Here is a 23,308-nt window from a genome sequence, read left to right on the forward strand (position 1 = left end):
ATATGTTTGATTGTGCAACATAATTCTAATCATAGATCCTTTGCACAACTGCAAACCTTGTTACAGATGTTGCCTTAGCCATGCCCTATACTGTCTACCCTCCACCTGGATTTGCCGCAGCCAACCAGGCACCTGATCTGACCATTCCAAATGTTGATTCATTCTTGATAGAAAACAAGAAATGAAGATAAAAGACTCACCCCAATAAAAAAAACTACTCGCTCCAACTTTTGAGACCATTCTGGATGTTGCTTTGTTCTCAAGAGAAAGCAAGAAACGAAAAAGAAACTCACCCTTATGGATCAAACTACTCAGAATCCTCTCTTGAATTGTTTACATTGTTGTAGCATCCTTGTTGAATCAAATTTGTATACAAATCTTGATTTGTAGCCACATTAGGAAACTCTACTTCACACGATCTCATCAATCATAGACCTGCCTTGGTGCATCCATTCAAAGCACTGGAGAATAAACACAAATTGGGATGAACAGGCACCATGGCGAGAAGAAGATCAAGACGGGAAGGGAGTGAGTGTGCAATCATGGAATGATAGATAAAGAAGAATAGATGGGTGATATGACGAAATTGAAAGTTAATGGGCTGATCAGGATAGTGGAGTAATTGGACAAACATTACAATGATTAACCACTGGAAAGGAACAAATGAGACACTTGAAGAAAGATAACTCTCGAGAAGTCTCAAGAGCAGGCTGCCAAGAGAGGCTCAGGGAAAGAATGAGAAGGTTGCAATATACCACCAGCCTCCCCCTCTGATCACATTTATGACCTTCTGAATAGGTTTATTTTGAATAGATTCAAATGAACCGCTCGCTTACCTCAAAGATCCCAGTTAAAGCCCACTTGTCTCAAACTAATCCAATAATTGAATAAATAAAGATTAACCCAAGTTGAACATGATTTGACCCCAAATATTACTGATACAAGTCCTAATTTAATCCTAAGCTCCAACTGAATCGATTTAGGTCAAGTTGATCTCCTCTGAATTTAACTAAAAATCCTATTTGACACAATGAATGATCAAATCAGTTTAAAATTTAATAGTAATAAAATTGACTTATTTTTCTTGATATTCGCCTCTTGGAATTGTACTCTATTGTTTTGTTCACATCATTTTATTGTTTCTCTCTTAATCACAAAAAATATTATTCATTAGTTTTTTTTATCTCTTCCAATATTTTCTTTCCTCTCTCTGGGTGCTGTAAGAATTTTGCTGCCTCTTCTTTGACACCATATCTTTTTCTCTCAAACTAAATATCAAACTTTTCCTCATTCTGTCGAGATGTTTTTACTCTTCACCTCTTTTTGGGTGTGCTATAATTATGTCTTTCTGTACTGTCCTTTATATTTTTCATCTTTGCAAACTTTATATTCCTGTATCTCCAGTTTGAAGGGGAGCAGGACGAAGACGAAGCATGTACCAGGTCAAATTTTATCTGACTTTTGTATCACAGCAATAGAGTGCTCAATCACAGTCAGCATTAGATCTCCTCCAATTTTCATAATCAATATCTACTGTTTTGTTGGATTCTCTTAGACTTTCAATTTTGTGTAGCAAGATGGACATTGATAGATATTATTCTCCATCTCGAGAATAAGTGCTAAACTACAATTCTCTCCGTCCCTCATGAGATATTGTCGTACTTGAATCCTATATAATTTATGTAATGTTATCTTTTTATTCCTTTTTGGTTAATAATACTATACTTTCAATCACTACCATAAGTGGTTGTCTGTGCAGTTGAATCATGATGAGTTTGATAAAATTTTCATGGTATTTATCGATTAACAATGTCCTTTATTGGATTAAGTTATAATGAGAGGTTTTTTTGTTCTTGTATCAGGTCACATTTGTTGTCAGACACTTTAATGATCCACGGATTCTAAGTGCTGACATTAAAGATCTTCTCCTCCACTCAATATCATCATTGGTGCAATGCAAGGATTACCTGATAGCTTTTGAAAACAATAAGGAAGCAATTCATAGCTTGCCCAAGGCATTGTTATTGGCATTTGATAATAGGTCCTGGATACCAGTTACAAATATCATTCTCAGGTTATGTAAGGGTTCTGGATTTGGTGCATCAAAGCATCTTGAATCTTCATCATCAGCCCATTTTCAGGTTAGAAAGCCATTTTGGCACTCTAAAATTTTATATTATTTCTCATAATACATTATTTTTCTTCATGTAGGTATTACTTCGAGAGGCTTGCTGCAGTGATGAAACTCTATTTTCTTCATTTCTGAATCGTCTTTTTAACACACTAAGCTGGACCATGACTGAATTCTCAGTGTCTATCCGAGAGATGCAAGAGAACTGTCAGGTGCAATTCTTTTAAATGTTATACGACTAATATCATTCTTTTATGATTTGGACTATTAACATGTTGGAAGATGTGAACGAAGTCACGTTTGTGTATCTTTACATTGTGGGGTGGAATTCTTTGTTCATTAGAAATGGGGGTCTAAAGTCACCATCCTTCCAAAAATGTTCAGCCAAGGTTATATGCAACCCTCCCTTCCAGTTATTGAGAATGTCCCATACTCATTTAATTTTGTGGACCTTGAGGTTTATGGAACAAATTATTTTATTCAGGTTTCCAAGGATGATTACCTGGGTTGTTATGAAGGGTTTGGTTTTTCATCACTAGTCATACCTTCTATCTTTGAGTCTGATGTAAGGCTGTCTAGAGTTCCTTAGTTCATAATGGTGGGACATTACTCATAAGTGGAGACACCTGACCCAGCAGGTTGAGAATACTCCCATATGATTTGATGAGATCTTCTTGGGCATGAATATAGACATATTTGTATGTGTGTATACACACATATGTGTGTGTGTGTGTGTGTGTGTGTGTGTCTCTCTCTCTCTCTCTCTCTCTCTCTCTCTCTCTCTATATATATATATATATATATATATATATATATATATGATGGCATTCTTAACCAAATTCATAGCATTTTGGCTTAAGATGAGATTCTCCCTTGCACTTTAATATGCTATAAGAATTAGTCTCTCATCTTTGATAATGTTGGGAATGAGGGGGGATGCTGAGAGTATAGCATTGTGCTTTTCATATGTGTGTACAAGTCTGCAATAGTTGATTGGGAGAGAGTTTGCTCCTCCTGTCCCATATTGTTAAGCAACAATCTCTTGTGCACGCTTGAGTGTGACATATGAATGAAGGCTTTCCTATCTGAGTGCAGGTTGGGTCGTGCTACCCTTTTAGGGCATCAGTAGTTACAATGATATATTGATTGTTTTTCAAGACTTGCATTGTGATGGATAATCAAACAAGTTAGGCATGATTTAATAATAGCGATGGTAATGAGTTGTAATGGATGAATATTCAAGGGGCATTGATGCATGTAACTGCGAGTAGCACTCTTAGGAAAATTTAAGTATTGCAAATGATATCTGTAATATGTTGTTTGGTTGTTTGCAAATCACTTCATGGTTGTCAATATTGGTGTCTCGATTAGGATGGTGTTTTAAAAATTTTGGTTTACGTGGTATCACATCGGTTTAGAATCAGAAAAAAGAGATAGAAAAATAAAATAAAATGGGAAAAATAAATTAATATGGTTATTATTATTATTATTATGCTAAAAATATAAATATAATATTTTAATGTCTATTTAATTATTCATTTATTTTAATATTAGTAATTAATAATAATTAATAAAAACAACAAAAGTACAATATCAGTTATACTGATTATGAAAATAACTATTATCAAGATTAATATGATATTTTTGACATTTCTTTATTAATGATAGTTTTATTATTCTAATATTGATTTAGTTTAAATAAAGTCCATGGCATTTTTGCTAAGGATAAGATGCTCTCCTCTTGCTTTAATATGATGTGAGTACTAGTCTCCCATTTTGATAATGTTGAGTTGGAGGGGCAATGTTGAGAGAGTAGCAATGTGTTCCTCAGAAGTCGTGTGTAGAAGTTTGCACAAGTGCATTGGGAACAGGAGTTTGCTCCTGCTCATATAAAAGGGACACCCTCTTGTGCATGCTTAAGTGTGAACTTTTAGGGTCTCCTGTCTAGTGCAGGTTGTATAATGGATAACGCAATTAATTAGGCACGATTTAATAGTGATAATAATGAGTTGTAATTGCTGAATATTTAAGGGGCATTTGGTTGCTTGAAGTTAGTTGTGCATGTAACACTGAGCACTCAGGTAAATTTGAGTTCTGCAGATAATATCTGCAAATATGTTTGGTTACTTGCAAATCAGTTCATGGTTGTCAATATTGATGTTGGGAAAAAAGATTTTAATATATATATATATATATATAATGTAAAAAAATAAAATTATTATTGTTATTGTAGTAAATGGATTAATTTAATATTTTAATATCTTTTTGGTCATGGATTCTATTTTTTTTATATTAATTAAATACTTATTCTGTCATAAGGTTTTTATTATAGTTCACTATTAAATGCTTATGGTAATACCGTTGTTTTAAATATAATTCAGTATTATTAGTAGAAATATTTGTAATCACCAATAATTAATAGAAACAACAAAAGTACAATAATACTGATACGGATAATGAAACTAATCATTATCAAGGATAATTTGATATTTTAATTAGTGATATTACATTATTTTAATATTAGTTAAGTTTATTTTAGTTATACTTCAATTTATATTATAATTGTCTATGATAATTGAAATTTAAATATTGATGATGATAAGATTGTCTAGCTCAATAATCATTATCGTTGCAATGTTCATTAATAAAAATATTATTACATTACCAAGTTTATTATTATTATTATGTTGTTGTTACCAAGTTTATTATGTGTTTGTGATAATAACATTAATAATTTATCACCTTCAATATGGTCTTTTAATACCTAAGGTACTGATTTCACTATTGCAGGTTGGTGATTTGCAGCAAAGAAGATGCGGTGTTGTTTTTGATCTGTCATGCAGTCTTGCAAGGCTTCTGGAATTTTGTACGAGGGAGATTCCCCAGGTTTTTCTTTTGGGGCCTGATATGAATTTACGACGACTTATAGAGTTGATCATTTTTATTCTGAACCACATAATTTCAGCATCTGATGCTGAATTCTTTGACATGTAAGTTTGCATACATCTTTAGTTATTTTGCTTAAGATAAATGTCTTGTTACCAAAATGTTAGTCAATACAGTATTGAATCTAATTCTATAAGCTTAGCATATGCATGAACATTTAGATTCCTTTCATGTTGAAGTATAAAGAAAAAAAATTGTTTTACAATTAAGTTATATATCTATATCGATGTTTAATGTCTTACAAAGAAAAAATTAGAATTAATGTTTCAAAACAGTATTGTTCCTGTTCCTGTAGGGAATATGAGAAGATGGAATTGCCGGTGTGATGTGTCTGGAATGTTGATGGTATTTCCATGACCTAGCTGGTGAGTTGTCTTCGGTGTTGACCAAGTCGTCAGAAGTCCTCCGATCAACAGTACCTGTATCCAGCGACCGGGTTACCTCGGTCCCCGGTACCTCGATGCTCGAGGCGGGTCCCATGAATATATAAACAGTCGAATAATGATAGAGCAACTAAATAAATACAAGGCGAGTACAGTGACATACCCGACCCCGTGCGGGAGGGGGGGCACCCTCGGATGGATCGTAGTGCTGATCGAGTCGTCGTGACCCTGATGGGTGGATGGATGTGAGTCGGCTGAGGAGCCGGATCTGAGGTCGGCGGCATGGGATCTGATGCAACAGGGATCCAAAGAGACGACACGTAGGCATGTCTGAAAATTATTTACTCCCAAAGCTATAAAGGATATCTTTCTTTAAAACTTAAGCCTAGTGAATTGCAACTGTTGACCAGTTATAACGAAGCTTAAGGGCATGTCTAGTGAATTGCAACTGTTGATCAGTTATAGCGAAAACATGAACTGATATAGTATCCAATTAACTTGGTTCTAATATTTATCAAACTGAAGATTTTTGGCAATAAGGCGACCAGGGAACGACGGGTGGATTGTAAAAGAACAGGTCCTAACTTGGTAGCAAGGCAAAGGATGCCGATGTAAATCCAAGGGCACACCTGTGTGAACAAGAAAACCCTTAGAACCCTCTAAGCTGTAAACCTTAAATCGTAGGAGAGATAAATAGCAGAAAACAGTTATAATAGTGTCTTATGTCAAGACGCTGGGAGGAAAAGATTCAGGAGTGGTATACAAAATCTCATACCTCAAACCTGGAATACCTTGATTTAGCTCAAAACAAAGAACAACCAACAAAAAGAGAACTTGCTCATAATCTATCAGTGATTTACGATAGAGTTTGTCTTTCTTGTCGAGTACATCTTAAGAATTTCAAAATAATTGAAGAACAACTCGAGGACATAAGAAAGGAAAACAAAGAGTTGAGAAAGGCATTAGAAAACCTTGCGAAAGAAACTATAGAAAATAGGCTTTTATCCGAAAAACAATTAAGAAGTATTGTTGTCAATATTGTGATGATGATGCAGCCTCTCATCCACATCCAATACAAGAACTGGAACCATTACCAGAAGTGGTATCAGAAACATCTGCAAGTAAAGGTAAAAATCCTCTGGAAATTCGTTTAAAAACAACAGAAGAAATTGAGGAGGAAATTAGACGTATACAGCAACAAGCACGAATCAGGGCTATTGAAGACCATAAATTCTATGAAGATGAAGCTTACTGCCAACTAACAGAAGGAACATGGGCACATAGCATTGCAACAACTAAACGTATGCTTCGTGATTCCCGAGAATACAGAAGACAATTGCAGGCTTTGCTAAATATAGATGACCCTAATTCTTCAAGTTCCTCATCCTCATCCAATTACTTATGTGTTCTTTCTGAAGAAAACATTTCTGATGATAATGATGATGATGATGATGATGAATACTTCCAATATCTGCAGTATTTAGCATTACAGGATACACCTATGATAATTACGGATGATGAAGAATTCACCAATCCATTCGCGAAAGGTGGTGGGAAGAAGATAATTGCTGCTGCCACAGCTACAGATGATGCGGAATGGGTAAATGATTACCCTCAAATATCCAAATTACAGGAACAAATTTACTCCCAGGAAGCAGTGTCCAATTATCGACCCCCTGCAGACACAACAATGAATCCTGTAGGATACTCCCCCAACAGGCCACAGCCTGCACCAAAGGAAGAACCAGTAAGTTTTGGGCGACCTGCAGAACCAAAAGGAACCTTCAAACGAAAGGAGACTTCAGAATGGTGGAATTTGCCAACTGCGCACCAACAAACTGGTGCACTTCTTGTACTCCCTACTCAGTTAAATAGGGTTGAAGATGTTTTTCTCAGGTGGGAGGCAATCACAAGAAACGTGGTGGCTTTGCAAAATTTTACGGATACTCAAGACAAGGCGGATTTTATAGAAAACCTATTGGGAGAATCCGAAAGACTTACATGGATCCAGTGGCGAATGAATTACCCGCATGAATATCAAGAACTTGTTAATTCAAGTGATGGGAGGAATGGAACCCAGAACATCATTTCTCAAATCAGGAGGGTATTTTTACTGGAAGACCCCTTTCAAGGCTCAACAGAAATGCAAGACCGAGCATATATGGATCTTGAAAGATTAACATGTAACCAGGTAAAGGATATTTTGCCATTTATGAATGAATATATGACTTTGGCAGCAAAAACAGGAAGGTTATTCACTGGGCCGGAGTTATCAGAGAAGTTCTGGCTCAAGCTACCGGGCGACCTTGGGAGAAGATTAAAAGAAGCCTTTGAAGAAAAATACCAAGACAACACAATGCGAGTTCATCCCCGAGTTATGTTTTTATACAAGTTCCTTGAGGAAGAATGCAAGAAAGCTGCATTTAGTAGGTCACTGAAGGACCTTTCTTTCTGTGCGCAAATCCCAATACCAGGATATTATGATAATCCTAAAAAGAAATATGGTGTACGAAAATCTACAACATACAAAGGGAAGCCGCACCAATCTCATGCAAGAATAGAGAAGCGTAAGCACTTAGTCAGAAACAAAAAGTGCAAATGCTTTCTCTGCGGAGAAGAGGGTCATTTCGCAAGGCAATGCCCTAAGGAATATAAAAACATCAAGAGGGTGGCCATATTCGAAGGACTGGAATTACCTGATGATTATGAAATTTTATCGGTCCAAGAAGGAGATGATATGTCTGATGCCATCTATAGTGTATCAGAAGGAGAAGATTTTCAGGTCAATTCTTTACTCCAAGAAACTTTATTTGTCTTCATAGAACAAACAAATACTTATATGATAGGCAAAAGTGGTGGATGGCAACCCATGGTCCGTATTTCAAAGTTACAGCACGACTGCAACCACATTTGGGAAGTAAATGGAGAAATACTCCCAGAATATCAAAGATGCAGCTGTTGCAAAAGAGAAACAATGCGAAAACATCGGATGCATTGTGGGGTATGCAAAATCACATCTTGCGGGATGTGTACAAGCAACTACTTTGACACAACTATACCCGTTGAAAGGTCTGTTCCTATCCCATTCTCTCCAACTAACCTTATACAGGAGCAGCAGAATTATATTACATGGGCCAAGTCAGAGATTGATCGACTAAATCATGAGATCCAGACAGCCAATGCGTTATCTGAATTGCAGATAGAAACAGTAAAGCAAGAATTTAAGCTAAAGGAAGCAGAGTTAATTTGCCAAACAGATGCTGATAGAATGGAAGTAGATGCAGAAAATGAGGAATTGCGTCTAAAGGTTGATCTTCTTGAACTTGAAAATACAGATTTAAAGAAGCAAATCCAATTTCCAGACCAGTTCGCAAAAAATAAAGGGATTGAGGAAGAAGAAGAAGAAGCCTATGTTCTGATCGATTCAGGACGAGAAAAGATTTTCTCTATAGAGCAAGCTGAGCAACCAAAGAGGCGGTCAAATGGTCTCTTTAATCTAATAGTAGAGATTGATATCCAAGGAATAGAGAAATTCAAGGTGAACGCAATTTTAGACACAGGGGCGACTACCTGCTGCATTGACCAGGTATCTATTCCACCATTATCTATTGAAGATAATACTTTTGTGGTAAATTTCAGCGGAATAAATTCAACAACCACTGCAAATAAGAAGCTGAAATATGAGACTATGTGTATTGGAGACCACAGCTTTAGAATTCCATACACTTATGCATTTCCATTATCAATTGGTGGCAATATATCCATGATACTGGGTTGCAATTTCATAAGATCCATGTATGGAGGAGTGAGAATTGAAGGTAATGAAGCTACTTTTTACAAGAATGTAACTACCATCAAAACTCAACAAACAATCCCTGCTGCAACGGCTATAGAGGAACTGGACTTAGAAGAAGAGGAGTATAATCAGATACAAGAACAGGTATGCACTTGGCGCCAAGATCAAAAGTTAACAGATTTATTATCTGAACTTACCAATACAGGATACATAGGAAATGACCCTATGAAATATTGGGGAAACAATAAAATATCCTGTAGGTTGGATATTAAAAACCCAGAACTAGTTATTGAAGACAGGCCTTTAAAACATGTTACACCTCAAATGAAGGAAGCCTTTCAGAAGCATATTGATGCCCTCCTACAGTTAAAGGTAATCAGGCCTAGCTCTAGCAAGCACAGGACTACTGCCATTATAGTCCAATCAGGTACTACAATAGACCAGAAAACAGGGCAGGAAGTAAAAGGAAAGGAGCGGATGGTTTTCAACTATAAGAGATTGAACGACAACACAAATAAAGATCAGTATATTCTCCCAGGGATAAACACTATCATTCATAAAGTCGGAAGGAGTAAAATTTACTCAAAGTTTGACTTGAAGAGTGGGTTTCATCAGGTGGCAATGCACCCCGATTCAATACCATGGACAGCCTTTTGGGTTCCTCAGGGACTATTTGAATGGCTTGTAATGCCATTTGGTCTTAAGAACGCGCCAGCAGTATTCCAAAGGAAGATGGATGAATGCTTCAAAGGTACGGAACAATTCATTGCAGTATATATTGATGATATACTGGTATTTTCAGAAACTGAAGAACAGCATAAGAAGCATTTGGAAAAATTATTTGAAATCTGCAAAAGAAATGGGCTAATTCTAAGCCCAACAAAGATGAAAATAGGAAGTTCAACAATTGAATTCCTAGGCGCAACAATTGGGCAGTACAGAATCAAGTTGCAAGCTCATATTATTACAAAGGTGGCGGACTTTTCCAAGAAAGAACTTCAAACCACTAAGGGGCTCAGATCATGGTTAGGGCTCCTTAACTATGCAAGGGCCTATATCCCTAACCTAGGGAGAATACTTGGGCCATTATATTCAAAGACCAGCCCAAATGGCGAAAAAAGGATGAATGCACAAGATTGGCAACTGGTAGAAAAGGTACAACGTATGATCAAAACCTTACCAGACCTAACTATTCCACCTGCAAAATGTCACGTCATCATAGAATCAGATGGATGCATGGAAGGTTGGGGAGGAATTCTTAAGTGGAAGCCAATGAAGTTTGACTCAAAGTCAGCAGAACAAATAAGTGCATATGCTAGTGGGAAGTTTTCTCCACCCAAGTCAACAATAGATGCGGAGATTTATGCGGTGATGAATAGCTTGAATAGCTTTAAGATCTACTACCTAGACAAAGAAGAACTTCTTATCAGGACTGATTGTCAGGCCATCATAAGTTTCTTCAACAAATCGTCACAAAACAAACCGTCTAGAGTACGCTGGATCGCATTCACCGACTTCATTACGGGCCTTGGAATTCCGGTCCAATTCCAGCACATTGAGGGTAAAGACAACACTCTTTCTGACGCATTATCTCGTTTGGTTTCTGTAATAACAGGTCCATGGAGCCCTACAAACGAAGACGAGTTAATACTAGCACACATGGAGGATTCAGCACAACAACTCAAGATCCGGCCCAATTTACGAGCAGCACGTTGCTTGAAGGACCTTATGAATTTTTGGGCCAATACCAAGAAGTCTCAGGATGCGGCCCAAGAGCATGTACACCAAGTGAAGAGGATGCACGAAGACATCTGGCGGACATCGAATGGACTACAGCAAAAAGGCTTATCAATAGCCTGTGGGAGTTCAAGCGAATCATTGACACCAAGGAGACAGACTTTTTCAAAAGAAGCCAGCACTCAAAAGGAATCTACTTTAAGGACGCACTACCAGCTGTCACAGCATCAAAACAACAATTATTAGATGCTTTCCTTCTGGTGCAAGGAATAGTCCAAGACGTGATAAACACTCCACCATAAAAAGATGGAACGTGGTGAGCCCTTGAATCCAAAAGGATAAGATTAGATTGAGCCTCGGGGAGCCGTCTAACTCTTAGCCTTAGCTAAAAAGCCATATAGACTTAGCTGTAAAGGCATATAGGCTTGTGTGTAAAGAGAACAAGGGAAGTGATAAGTGAATGACTGATGGGGCCCAATGAGCACCCGATTCACTCTCATCTTCTCTATAAATTCTCTCTAGTAGCTCATTGCAGAGCACGCACCGCATAACGGTTCAAGTTCTACTCTGAGATTGTCTTAAGTAAGTTTTCCTTTTCTTGCAATTTTAGTCTTGTACTATTCTCTTTGTACATTATCTACTTTTGCTTGAAAAGAAGCACGCTTCGCTAAAATTTTTGGTATCATATCTTTCTTTAAAACTTAAGCCTAGTGAATTGCAACTGTTGACCAGTTATAACGAAGCTTAAGGGCATGTCTAGTGAATTGCAACTGTTGATCAGTTATAGCGAAAACATGAACTGATATAGTATCCAATTAACTTGGTTCTAATATTTATCAAACTGAAGATTTTTGGCAATAAGGCGACCAGGGAACGACGGGTGGATTGTAAAAGAACAGGTCCTAACTTGGTAGCAAGGCAAAGGATGCCGATGTAAATCCAAGGGCACACCTGTGTGAACAAGAAAACCCTTAGAACCCTCTAAGCTGTAAACCTTAAATCGTAGGAGAGATAAATAGCAGAAAACAGTTATAATAGTGTCTTATGTCAAGACGCTGGGAGGAAAAGATTCAGGAGTGGTATACAAAATCTCATACCTCAAACCTGGAATACCTTGATTTAGCTCAAAACAAAGAACAACCAACAAAAAGAGAACTTGCTCATAATCTATCAGTGATTTACGATAGAGTTTGTCTTTCTTGTCGAGTACATCTTAAGAATTTCAAAATAATTGAAGAACAACTCGAGGACATAAGAAAGGAAAACAAAGAGTTGAGAAAGGCATTAGAAAACCTTGCGAAAGAAACTATAGAAAATAGGCTTTTATCCGAAAAACAATTAAGAAGTATTGTTGCAGAACAACCGAAACTGACTGAACAACAGGTGTTCAAAATTTCGGAAGACTTGCAGAAGAAGTTGACACAGGTAGAATCATTACTACAAAGGGTGGAGACGTGATCCTCCACATGAGCTATATTAATACTCAAGCAACAAATTCCTACAAAGACGCAGTAAGAGCAACTGAAGGATTGGAAGCGCCAGCCCTTGGGTTCTGTAGACCAGCAGAATATAAAGGGGCAACAAGCAGTAGCACAGCCATCATCAAACAGGCAAACACACAGATCCAACTTTTGGTTTGTATTTTAGAAAAGTTGGAATCCCTTGAAGAACGAATCAAGAAGATTGAAGAAAAGGTAGCTGTAAGCTCAAACTCCAGACAAGAAACAGCCTTTCCAGATAACTTGATTCAGAGTCTTTCCAAGATAATTTGCGCTATACATTCTTGCTGATCTAAAAATATATCAGAATCAGTTGTATTATAAACAATAATCTTGAGTTCACCTCGGTAATCACTATCAATGACGCCTCGCATAATCATTAAGCCTCGTAAAGCTGCACTAGATCTTGGAGCTATCCTTGCATATGTTCCCTTTGGTACTTGAATACATATGCCAGTAGCCATCATAGATCTTGTTCGTGCTGCGATTTCTTGCGGATAGCTGATAGCTAAATCATATCCAGCAGCTCCAGTCGTTCGTCTTTGAGGTAGGAAGGAAGAGATCCTTTTGATCAACAACTCTTCTTCACGAGCTTGGTTTTCAATTAATACCGCGACAACGTGGTTACGTATTTCTTCCTCATCTGACTGAACTTCTTCATCATTTGAGTTATACGTTGGACGACTTGTAGTAGTAGCCTGGTAATTTTCAAATTGCAAAGATATATTCCCATTTAATAGGTTCCATGTATTTACCTCAGTAGGTTGTACGGGAATATTGGCAGATGATGGTCTGACTACCCAATTCTGCCCAATAACGTCTCTTGTGTTGTAGCTTCTTCCTGGAAGCGCTCTTACTGCGTCTTTGTAGGAATTTGTTGCTTGAGTATTAATATAGCTCATGTGGAGGACCACGTCTCCACCCTTTGTAGTAATGATTCTACCTGTGTCAACTTCTTCTGCAAGTCTTCCGAAATTTTGAACACCTGTTGTTCAGTCAGTTTCGGTTGTTCTGCAACAATACTTCTTAATTGTTTTTCGGATAAAAGCCTATTTTCTATAGTTTCTTTCGCAAGGTTTTCTAATGCCTTTCTCAACTCTTTGTTTTCCTTTCTTATGTCCTCGAGTTCTTCAATTATTTTGAAATTCTTAAGATGTACTCGACAAGAAAGACAAACTCTATCGTAAATCACTGATAGATTATGAGCAAGTTCTCTTTTTGTTAGTTGTTCTTTGTTTTGAGCTAAATCAAGGTATTCCAGGTTTGAGGTATGAGATTTTGTATACCACTCCTGAATCTTTTCCTCCCAGCGTCTTGACATAAGACACTATTATAACTGTTTTCTGCTATTTATCTCTCCTACGATTTAAGGTTTACAGCTTAGAGGGTTCTAAGGGTTTTCTTGTTCACACAGGTGTGCCCTTGGATTTACATCGGCATCCTTTGCCTTGCTACCAAGTTAGGACCTGTTCTTTTACAATCCACCCGTCATTCCCTGGTCGCCTTATTGCCAAAAATCTTCAGTTTGATAAATATTAGAACCAAGTTAATTGGATACTATATCAGTTCATGTTTTCGCTATAACTGATCAACAGTTGCAATTCACTAGACATGTTCTTAAGCTTCGTTATAACTGGTCAACAGTTGCAATTCACTAGGCTTAAGTTTTAAAGAAAGATATGATACCAAAAATTTTAGCGAAGCGTGCTTCTTTTCAAGCAAAAGTAGATAATGTACAAAGAGAATAGTACAAGACTAAAATTGCAAGAAAAGGAAAACTTACTTAAGACAATCTCAGAGTAGAACTTGAACCGTTATGCGGTGCGTGCTCTGCAATGAGCTACTAGAGAGAATTTATAGAGAAGATGAGAGTGAATCGGGTGCTCATTGGGCCCCATCAGTCATTCACTTATCACTTCCCTTGTTCTCTTTACACACAAGCCTATATGCCTTTACAGCTAAGTCTATATGGCTTTTTAGCTAAGGCTAAGAGTTAGACGGCTCCCCGAGGCTCAATCTAATCTTATCCTTTTGGATTCAAGGGCTCACCACGTTCCATCTTTTTATGGTGGAGTGTTTATCACGTCTTGGACTATTCCTTGCACCAGAAGGAAAGCATCTAATAATTGTTGTTTTGATGCTGTGACAGCTGGTAGTGCGTCCTTAAAGTAGATTCCTTTTGAGTGCTGGCTTCTTTTGAAAAAGTCTGTCTCCTTGGTGTCAATGATTCGCTTGAACTCCCACAGGCTATTGATAAGCCTTTTTGCTGTAGTCCATTCGATGTCCGCCAGATGTCTTCGTGCATCCTCTTCACTTGGTGTACATGCTCTTGGGCCGCATCCTGAGACTTCTTGGTATTGGCCCAAAAATTCATAAGGTCCTTCAAGCAACGTGCTGCTCGTAAATTGGGCCGGATCTTGAGTTGTTGTGCTGAATCCTCCATGTGTGCTAGTATTAACTCGTCTTCGTTTGTAGGGCTCCATGGACCTGTTATTACAGAAACCAAACGAGATAATGCGTCAGAAAGAGTGTTGTCTTTACCCTCAATGTGCTGGAATTGGACCGGAATTCCAAGGCCCGTAATGAAGTCGGTGAATGCGATCCAGCGTACTCTAGACGGTTTGTTTTGTGACGATTTGTTGAAGAAACTTATGATGGCCTGACAATCAGTCCTGATAAGAAGTTCTTCTTTGTCTAGGTAGTAGATCTTAAAGCTATTCAAGCTATTCATCACCGCATAAATCTCCGCATCTATTGTTGACTTGGGTGGAGAAAACTTCCCACTAGCATATGCACTTATTTGTTCTGCTGACTTTGAGTCAAACTTCATTGGCTTCCACTTAAGAATTCCTCCCCAACCTTCCATGCATCCATCTGATTCTATGATGACGTGACATTTTGCAGGTGGAATAGTTAGGTCTGGTAAGGTTTTGATCATACGTTGTACCTTTTCTACCAGTTGTCAATCTTGTGCATTCATCCTTTTTTCGCCATTTGGGCTGGTCTTTGAATATAATGGCCCAAGTATTCTCCCTAGGTTAGGGATATAGGCCCTTGCATAGTTAAGGAGCCCTAACCATGATCTGAGCCCCTTAGTGGTTTGAAGTTCTTTCTTGGAAAAGTCCGCCACCTTTGTAATAATATGAGCTTGCAACTTGATTCTGTACTGCCCAATTGTTGCGCCTAGGAATTCAATTGTTGAACTTCCTATTTTCATCTTTGTTGGGCTTAGAATTAGCCCATTTCTTTTGCAGATTTCAAATAATTTTTCCAAATGCTTCTTATGCTGTTCTTCAGTTTCTGAAAATACCAGTATATCATCAATATATACTGCAATGAATTGTTCCGTACCTTTGAAGCATTCATCCATCTTCCTTTGGAATACTGCTGGCGCGTTCTTAAGACCAAATGGCATTACAAGCCATTCAAATAGTCCCTGAGGAACCCAAAAGGCTGTTCATGGTATTGAATCGGGGTGCATTGCCACCTGATGAAACCCACTCTTCAAGTCAAACTTTGAGTAAATTTTACTCCTTCCGACTTTATGAATGATAGTGTTTATCCCTGGGAGACTATACTAATCTTTATTTGTGTTGTCGTTCAGTCTCTTATAGTTGAAAACCATCCGCTCCTTTCCTTTTACTTCCTGCCCTGTTTTCTGGTCTATTGTAGTACCTGATTGGACTATAATGGCAGTAGTCCTGTGCTTGCTAGAGCTAGGCCTGATTACCTTTAACTGTAGGAGGGCATCAATATGCTTCTGAAAGGCTTCCTTCATTTGAGGTGTAACATGTTTTAAAGGTCTGTCTTCAATAACTAGTTCTGGGTTTTTAATATCCAACCTACAGGATATTTTATTGTTTCCCCAATATTTCATAGGGTCATTTCCTATGTATCCTGTATTGGTAAGTTCAGATAATAAATCTGTTAACTTTTGATCTTGGCGCCAAGTGCATACCTGTTCTTGTATCTGATTATACTCCTCTTCTTCTAAGTCCAGTTCCTCTATAGCCGTTGCAGCAGGGATTGTTTGTTGAGTTTTGATGGTAGTTACATTCTTATAAAAAGTAACTTCATTACCTTCAATTCTCACTCCTCCATACATGGATCTTATGAAATTGCAGCCCAGTATCATGGATATATTGCCACCAATTGATAATGGAAATGCATAAGTGTATGGAATTCTAAAGCTGTGGTCTCCAATACGCATAGTCTCATATTTCAGCTTCTTATTTGCAATGGTTGTTGAATTTATTCCGCTGAAATTTAACACAAAAGTATTATCTGCAATAGATAATGGTGGAATAGATACCTGGTCAATGCAGCAGGTAGTCGCCCCTGTGTCTAAAATTGCGTTCACCTTGAATTTCTCTATTCCTTGGATATCAATCTCTACTATTAGATTAAAGAGACCATTTGACCGCTTCTTTGGTTGCTCAGCTTGCTCTATAGAGAAAATCTTTTCTCATCCTGAATCGATCAGAACATAGGCTTCTTCTTCTTCTTCCTCAATCCCTTTATTTTTTGCGAACTGGTCTGGAAATTGGATTTGCTTCTTTAAATCTGTATTTTCAAGTTCAAGAAGATCAACCTTTAGACGCAATTCCTCATTTTCTGCATCTACTTCCATTCTATCAGCATCTGTTTGGCGAATTAACTCTGCTTCCTTTAGCTTAAATTCTTGCTTTACTGTTTCTATCTGCAATTCAGATAACGCCTTGGCTGTCTGGATCTCATGATTTAGTCGATCAATCTCTGACTTGGCCCATGTAATATAATTCTGCTGCTCCTGTATAAGGTTAGTTGGAGAGAATGGGATAGGAACAGACCTTTCAACGGGTATAGTTGTGTCACAGTAGTTGCTTGTACACATCCCGCAAGATGTGATTTTGCATACCCCACAATGCATCCGATGTTTTCGCATTGTTTCTCTTTTGCAACAGCTGCATCTTTGATATTCTGGGAGTATTTCTCCATTTACTTCCCAAATGTGGTTGCAGTCGTGCTGTAACTTTGAAATACGGACCATGGGTTGCCATCCACCACTTTTGCCTATCATATAAGTATTTGTTTGTTCTATGAAGACAAATAAAGTTTCTTGGAGTAAAGAATTGACCTGAAAATCTTCTCCTTCTGATACACTATAGATGGCATCAGACATATCATCTCCTTCTTGAACCGATAAAATTTCATAATCATCAGGTAATTCCAGTCCTTCGAATATGGCCACCCTCTTGATGTTTTTATATTCCTTAGGGCATTGCCTTGCGAAATGACCCTCTTCTCCGCAGAGAAAGCATTTGCACTTTTTGTTTCTGACTAAGTGCTTACGCTTCTCTATTCTTGCATGAGATTGGTGCGGCTTCCCTTTGTATGTTGTAGATTTTCGTACACCATATTTCTTTTTAGGATTATCATAATATCCTGGTATTGGGATTTGCGCACAGAAAGAAAGGTCCTTCAGTGACCTACTAAATGCAGCTTTCTTGCATTCTTCCTCAAGGAACTTGTATGAAAATATAACTCGGGGATGAACTCCCATTGTGTTGTCTTGGTATTTTTCTTCAAAGGCTTCTTTTAATCTTCTCCCAAGGTCGCCCGGTAGCTTGAGCCAGAACTTCTCTGATAACTCCGGCCCAGTGAATAACCTTCCTGTTTTTGCTGCCAAAGTCATATATTCATTCATAAATGGCAAAATATCCTTTACCTGGTTACATGTTAATCTTTCAAGATCCATATATGCTCGGTCTTGCATTTCTGTTGAGCCTTGAAAGGGGTCTTCCAGTAAAAATACCCTCCTGATTTGAGAAATGATGTTCTGGGTTCCATTCCTCCCATCACTTGAATTAACAAGTTCTTGATATTCATGCGGGTAATTCATTCGCCACTGGATCCATGTAAGTCTTTCGGATTCTCCCAATAGGTTTTCTATAAAATCCGCCTTGTCTTGAGTATCCGTAAAATTTTGCAAAGCCACCACGTTTCTTGTGATTGCCTCCCACCTGAGAAAAACATCTTCAACCCTATTTAACTGAGTAGGGAGTACAAGAAGTGCACCAGTTTGTTGGTGCGCAGTTGGCAAATTCCACCATTCTGAAGTCTCCTTTCGTTTGAAGGTTCCTTTTGGTTCTGCAGGTCGCCCAAAACTTACTGGTTCTTCCTTTGGTGCAGGCTGTGGCCTGTTGGGGGAGTATCCTACAGGATTTATTGTTGTGTCTGCAGGGGGTCGTTAATTGGACACTGCTTCGTGGGAGTAAATTTGTTCCTGTAATTTGGATATTTGAGGGTAATCATTTACCCATTCCGCATCATCTGTAGCTGTGGCAGCAGCAATTATCTTCTTCCCAAGAAGACGGAACCCCTTCTTGTGGCGGCTGAGGCGGAACCCCGCTCGAAGAAGCCCTCCTCCTCGCGGCGGTGGCGGCGTGAAGAGGCCGGAGGAAAGGGATAGAGGAGGGGAGCGGCCGGCCGTCGGCGTGTAAGAGGAAGCAAGCCCCGTTCCTCGTGGTGGCTTAAGAGGAAGCAATCCCCGTTCCTCGTGGTGGCTCAAAGCACGAACCCCCCCCCCCCCCCCCTTCCCCCCTTCTTCCTTCTTTTCCTTATGAACAGTGTTGTTTTTTAACACCAAACCTTACTCATGCCAAAAGATTGAAATGTCATTCGTCTTTTTCTTAATTCCCTTTGGACTCCTCTCCATATATCCGCATCAGTTCCGTTTAGGTCAGGTGCTGATCACTCCAAGGAGGAGGGGAAAGAAGAAGAGGAGGTGGTTGAGGAAGGAGAGGAGGGCGAAGATGAGCTAGCCTACTGATGCATTGGGAGGAGGTGGTGCCCATCACTTTGGCATGCCTCTTGATTTTCAACCATGGTTGTATTGATTGAATAGTACATGTTAAGGTTTAAATCAGGTAAGTCAACAAAGAAAAAAGACTCTTCTGTTATGATTTCCAAGTTTATTGATGAGAGGAAGCAACTTTGAAAAAAGAAAGTAAAACAACAACTTGGAAAAAGGAAACAGTAAAAAACATGTAAAAGAACAACATAACACGAGGCAAACTCAAGGGCAACAAAAATATCAACAAGATTGGGAACTTGAAGATAGAGCCATGAGAGATTACGAGTGAAATGTAATCTTTGGTTTAAGTATTTGGGCAACATCATTGAGGGATGATGCGTATAGATAGGTAGGTGTGGACTATCAAGTGTGTTGGGGGAAGCATTCAACCAATGAACAAAATCTCAAGTTGTAGTCATAGATAAACTCGATTTGGTAATGTTGCAGTTGGCTTATGGAGTGTAAGCTTAGTGAAATCGAGATCTTTGAGCAAATTTAGTTGACTGCTGGTGAGCCTCAGTTGACTAGAATGTTTACTCGACCAAGAGTCGAATGCAAGGGTTCAGAGAGCACAGTGTTTCTATTTGGGCTCCAATCGACTGGAATTGGATCCAACAAGAAACTTGAGCAGATGGCTGTACAACGACTACCTTTGCCCAATTAGTCGACTGAAAGCTAGACCAAGAGTTGAATGCAAGGGTTCAGAATATCGGGGCTCCAATGGACTGGAACTGGATCCAGTCAGCTAGAAACCTGAGCAGATAGCTGTACAACAACTACCTTTGCCCAATGAGTCGACTGAAAGCTAGTTCAATTACTGGAGATAGGGTTGAGCAATCGGTTAAAACCGAACCGATTGAACTGATTTAACCAATAACCTAACAAACCGAACTTATTTCGAACCGACCGAACTTTTCTTAAAAAAAAAAAAACTGAACCGACTGAATCGATTAAACATCGGTTAATTCTGTTTTCAACCGAAATAACTGAATTTTTCAATCCAGAATCGATTAGACAATCGATTATGGCATCACCAATCGTTTATGAATGGATTTGTCGCGAAGGAACTAGCCCCAATCGATTGGGGCATTTCTCAATCAATTGGGGAATGCCCCCAATCGAATGGGTTTGTGGTGGCGAAGGAACTGACACCAATCAATTGGATCAATCAATTGGGCATCGGTTCAACTTATAACGTTAGTTTCATTGAATTTCGATTTTCAAAACTGTAACCGAACCAAACTTTTAATTTCGGTCAGTTTATTCGGTTTAACTGAACTTTTGCTCACCCCTAACTAGAGATGGACAAGAGCCTATGGGACATATTCTATAAGAAAGCTCATAGGGAGTTGAGTTTAGAGAGGTTGCCCGGAAAAGTTTCTAAAACTCTTTTATGTTGTACTTACAATATTCAATAGTTTCCAAGGGATTTAGATAAGATTGAAGGTGTACATTTATTGTATTGAGAGGGAATGATCATTGTAAACATTCCAAGTAGGGATTGTAAGAACTATTACGGTGCGGGTGCAGGGTATAGTGGAGACATTTGAGAGTGACTGACCTAACGAAGTATATGTCATCGAGTTGTAGGAGCGGCGTCCCCTAACCACATTAACCAATTGTGTTAGCGTTATTTTTATCGTTACTATTTATATTTTTTCTTGTCTATCCTTGACACAAAAAAACAAAAACACATGCACATCACATGAATATTAACGATTGGTTGTCCTCCTTTTGCAAGTATATATATATATATATATATATATATAAGATTTTTAAATTCACACTTATTTGTGTCAACCTGGTATTGAATGTGAGAGCGAAATTGATTCACTAATATATGAATATGTAAACTTGATGGTTTGTAAATGTTATATAGTGTAGTAGCTGTAGTGCAGTAGTAGTTCCATTTCACTAGCAAGAGTTCTTGAATCATTGATGTTAAGATATTGATGGAAGTATGGTGTGGTAACTATAATTTTCTTGAATTATTACAAGCATGTGTGAATTTTGTTATGACTGCTAATTCCATTTTACGTGGAAGGGCTCTTTTCAGTGTACTAATGTTAAGATATTGATGGAAGAGTACATGGTAGTTCACAAATCTCCAAAGCTCTTATCTAGAAACAATTTGTTTATCAGCGTTTGTTTTTTAGGCATATATCAATTGAGTAGATTAGTTACACCTCTGGCTGTTAAACTGTGATTTTTTTCTTCTGAATTCTGCAGGTCTGTCAGGCGACCTAGTCAATATCAAGAGAAGACAAATCGAACTATGATCTTAGCACCTCTTGTTGGTATTATAACTAGCCTAATGGATGCTCATTCTGATTCAGAACACAAGGATCTGAATGATGTCGTTGGAGTGTTTGCAAACATGGATTGTCCTGCTACAGTTTTTCAATGCTTGCTAGGCTACAATTGGGTTAGATGTTTCTATCTTGCTTCTATAATTGCATGGACTTGACTTATTAACTTAATTGAATGCCTCTATTAGTAATTTCTGGCAAATAAAAGGTCAATCATATACTGAATCAGTTCAACCATAGGACTGGACTAAGTCACGTGTTTTCTTACTTGCTAAAAAAAATCAATCGTATTGGGATATGTTCTTTCAAATAAACATGTACAATATTGTACTGAAAATCATGCTACATTGATCATGGGAATATATAGTCCTAGAATGGCATTTTAGACGTGTGACACTGTAAACATATGCCATATGCAGGTACTTTATAAGATTTAAGAGCCTAGATAGGGCCTCCCTTGGCGAGGCGGACCATCCATGCAGTGAAGTGTGAAAAGTGATTCAATACATCTGATCTTCAAGAACTTAATGAATATTTGTTGAATGATTTCTCTATTGAAGACGACTAATCTTGTTATTCTGAAATATTAAAAATTTCAAGGAATATGGTATTGCATTCCATATAACCATAGGTATATATATATATGACTAAATCCATGTGGCCCGTAGTACCTAATAGTATTAAGAGTTTTTAGAATATAGGTACTATTTGTGTTTGACTTTTTACATGACTTAGAATGTAGACTAAGACATGACACCATAATGAAACGAAAACATTATACTCACGCACAAGTGAGATAAAGCTGAAGGAGTTAAACATATCACACAACCAACATTTTTTTTTTACCTTAGATCAGCATATAACTGAAAATGTCTTTGACCTCAGATTAGCACATTAACAAAGTAAGAGGATACAAAAATGAGGGGTGAAGTGAATGAGGATGAAGAGACATTTCAGGAACAAATTGTCGAGTGAGCTCCTTCAGGTGACATTTCATGGCAGAGGAGCCTAGAGTGCAAAAGCACAAAGCACAACTTAAGGAAGACAAAAGCCTAAGGACTCTTTGAGATGTGCCTGACGGAGACGAGTGTGTTGGAGATTGCACTACTGGGAAGAAACAGAAGGAATTTGCTGTTGGATATATGGACAGAGAGAAAAAAGGGAATGGAAATCTAGAGAGAAGGGTAATGAACAAAATGGTCGACAAATCTGAAATCAAACCACTAGGGTCCCTTTGCTACTCTACTTGAGAAGGAAGTCAAGGTGATGGAGAAGTCTACTTTCTGAGTAGCTCGAATCACTAGAAGCTCACAACAGGACAGGTGTTGGAACAGAGGGCACCATGAGAACAATTCTAATGCACGGAGAACTTGTCTAGAGCTGTTAATCAAATTCAAATTTAGGTATCTGATGCGGGTATGGATGTAAGTGTCCTACTCGAGATTGTTCCGGGACATGGGACTTTGGAAAAGAATCAAAATTTTAAGATACAGGCATATAGAAGAGGCCTGTGAATGCTATTCATAGGATGATTGGGTTGAGAGAACAAGTTGTAGGTTCTTCAACGCAAGGAGTGCTGTTTAAGATACCTCATAAGTAATGAACCATGAAAACAAGCTGGAGTTGAGGAAGAAGATGAGAACAAACAGAGAAAGAACTCCCAGATCGCAGT

At 38.2% G+C, this 23,308-nt stretch overlaps 1 protein-coding gene across 2 annotated transcripts in view; it reads left to right on the plus strand.

The window, feature by feature from the left end:
- The window catches only part of LOC121982236 (E3 ubiquitin-protein ligase RKP), a 50,507-nt gene that overhangs the window by 16,302 nt on the left and 10,897 nt on the right, over positions 1-23,308 (plus strand). Inside the window, exons 7-10 of one of the 2 annotated variants that reach the window (XM_042535204.1) lie at positions 1,863-2,141; positions 2,212-2,343; positions 4,922-5,121; positions 21,557-21,752. In XM_042535204.1, coding sequence (XP_042391138.1) covers positions 1,863-2,141; positions 2,212-2,343; positions 4,922-5,121; positions 21,557-21,752 — 807 coding nt within the window. Of the gene's footprint in view, positions 1-1,862; positions 2,142-2,211; positions 2,344-4,921; positions 5,122-5,372; positions 5,580-21,556; positions 21,753-23,308 lie in introns of those variants that run through there. The other variant, XM_042535205.1, reaches the window with a different exon arrangement.

This window comes from Zingiber officinale, chromosome 5A (assembly GCF_018446385.1).
Source record: "Zingiber officinale cultivar Zhangliang chromosome 5A, Zo_v1.1, whole genome shotgun sequence".
Taxonomy (NCBI): domain Eukaryota; kingdom Viridiplantae; phylum Streptophyta; class Magnoliopsida; order Zingiberales; family Zingiberaceae; genus Zingiber; species Zingiber officinale.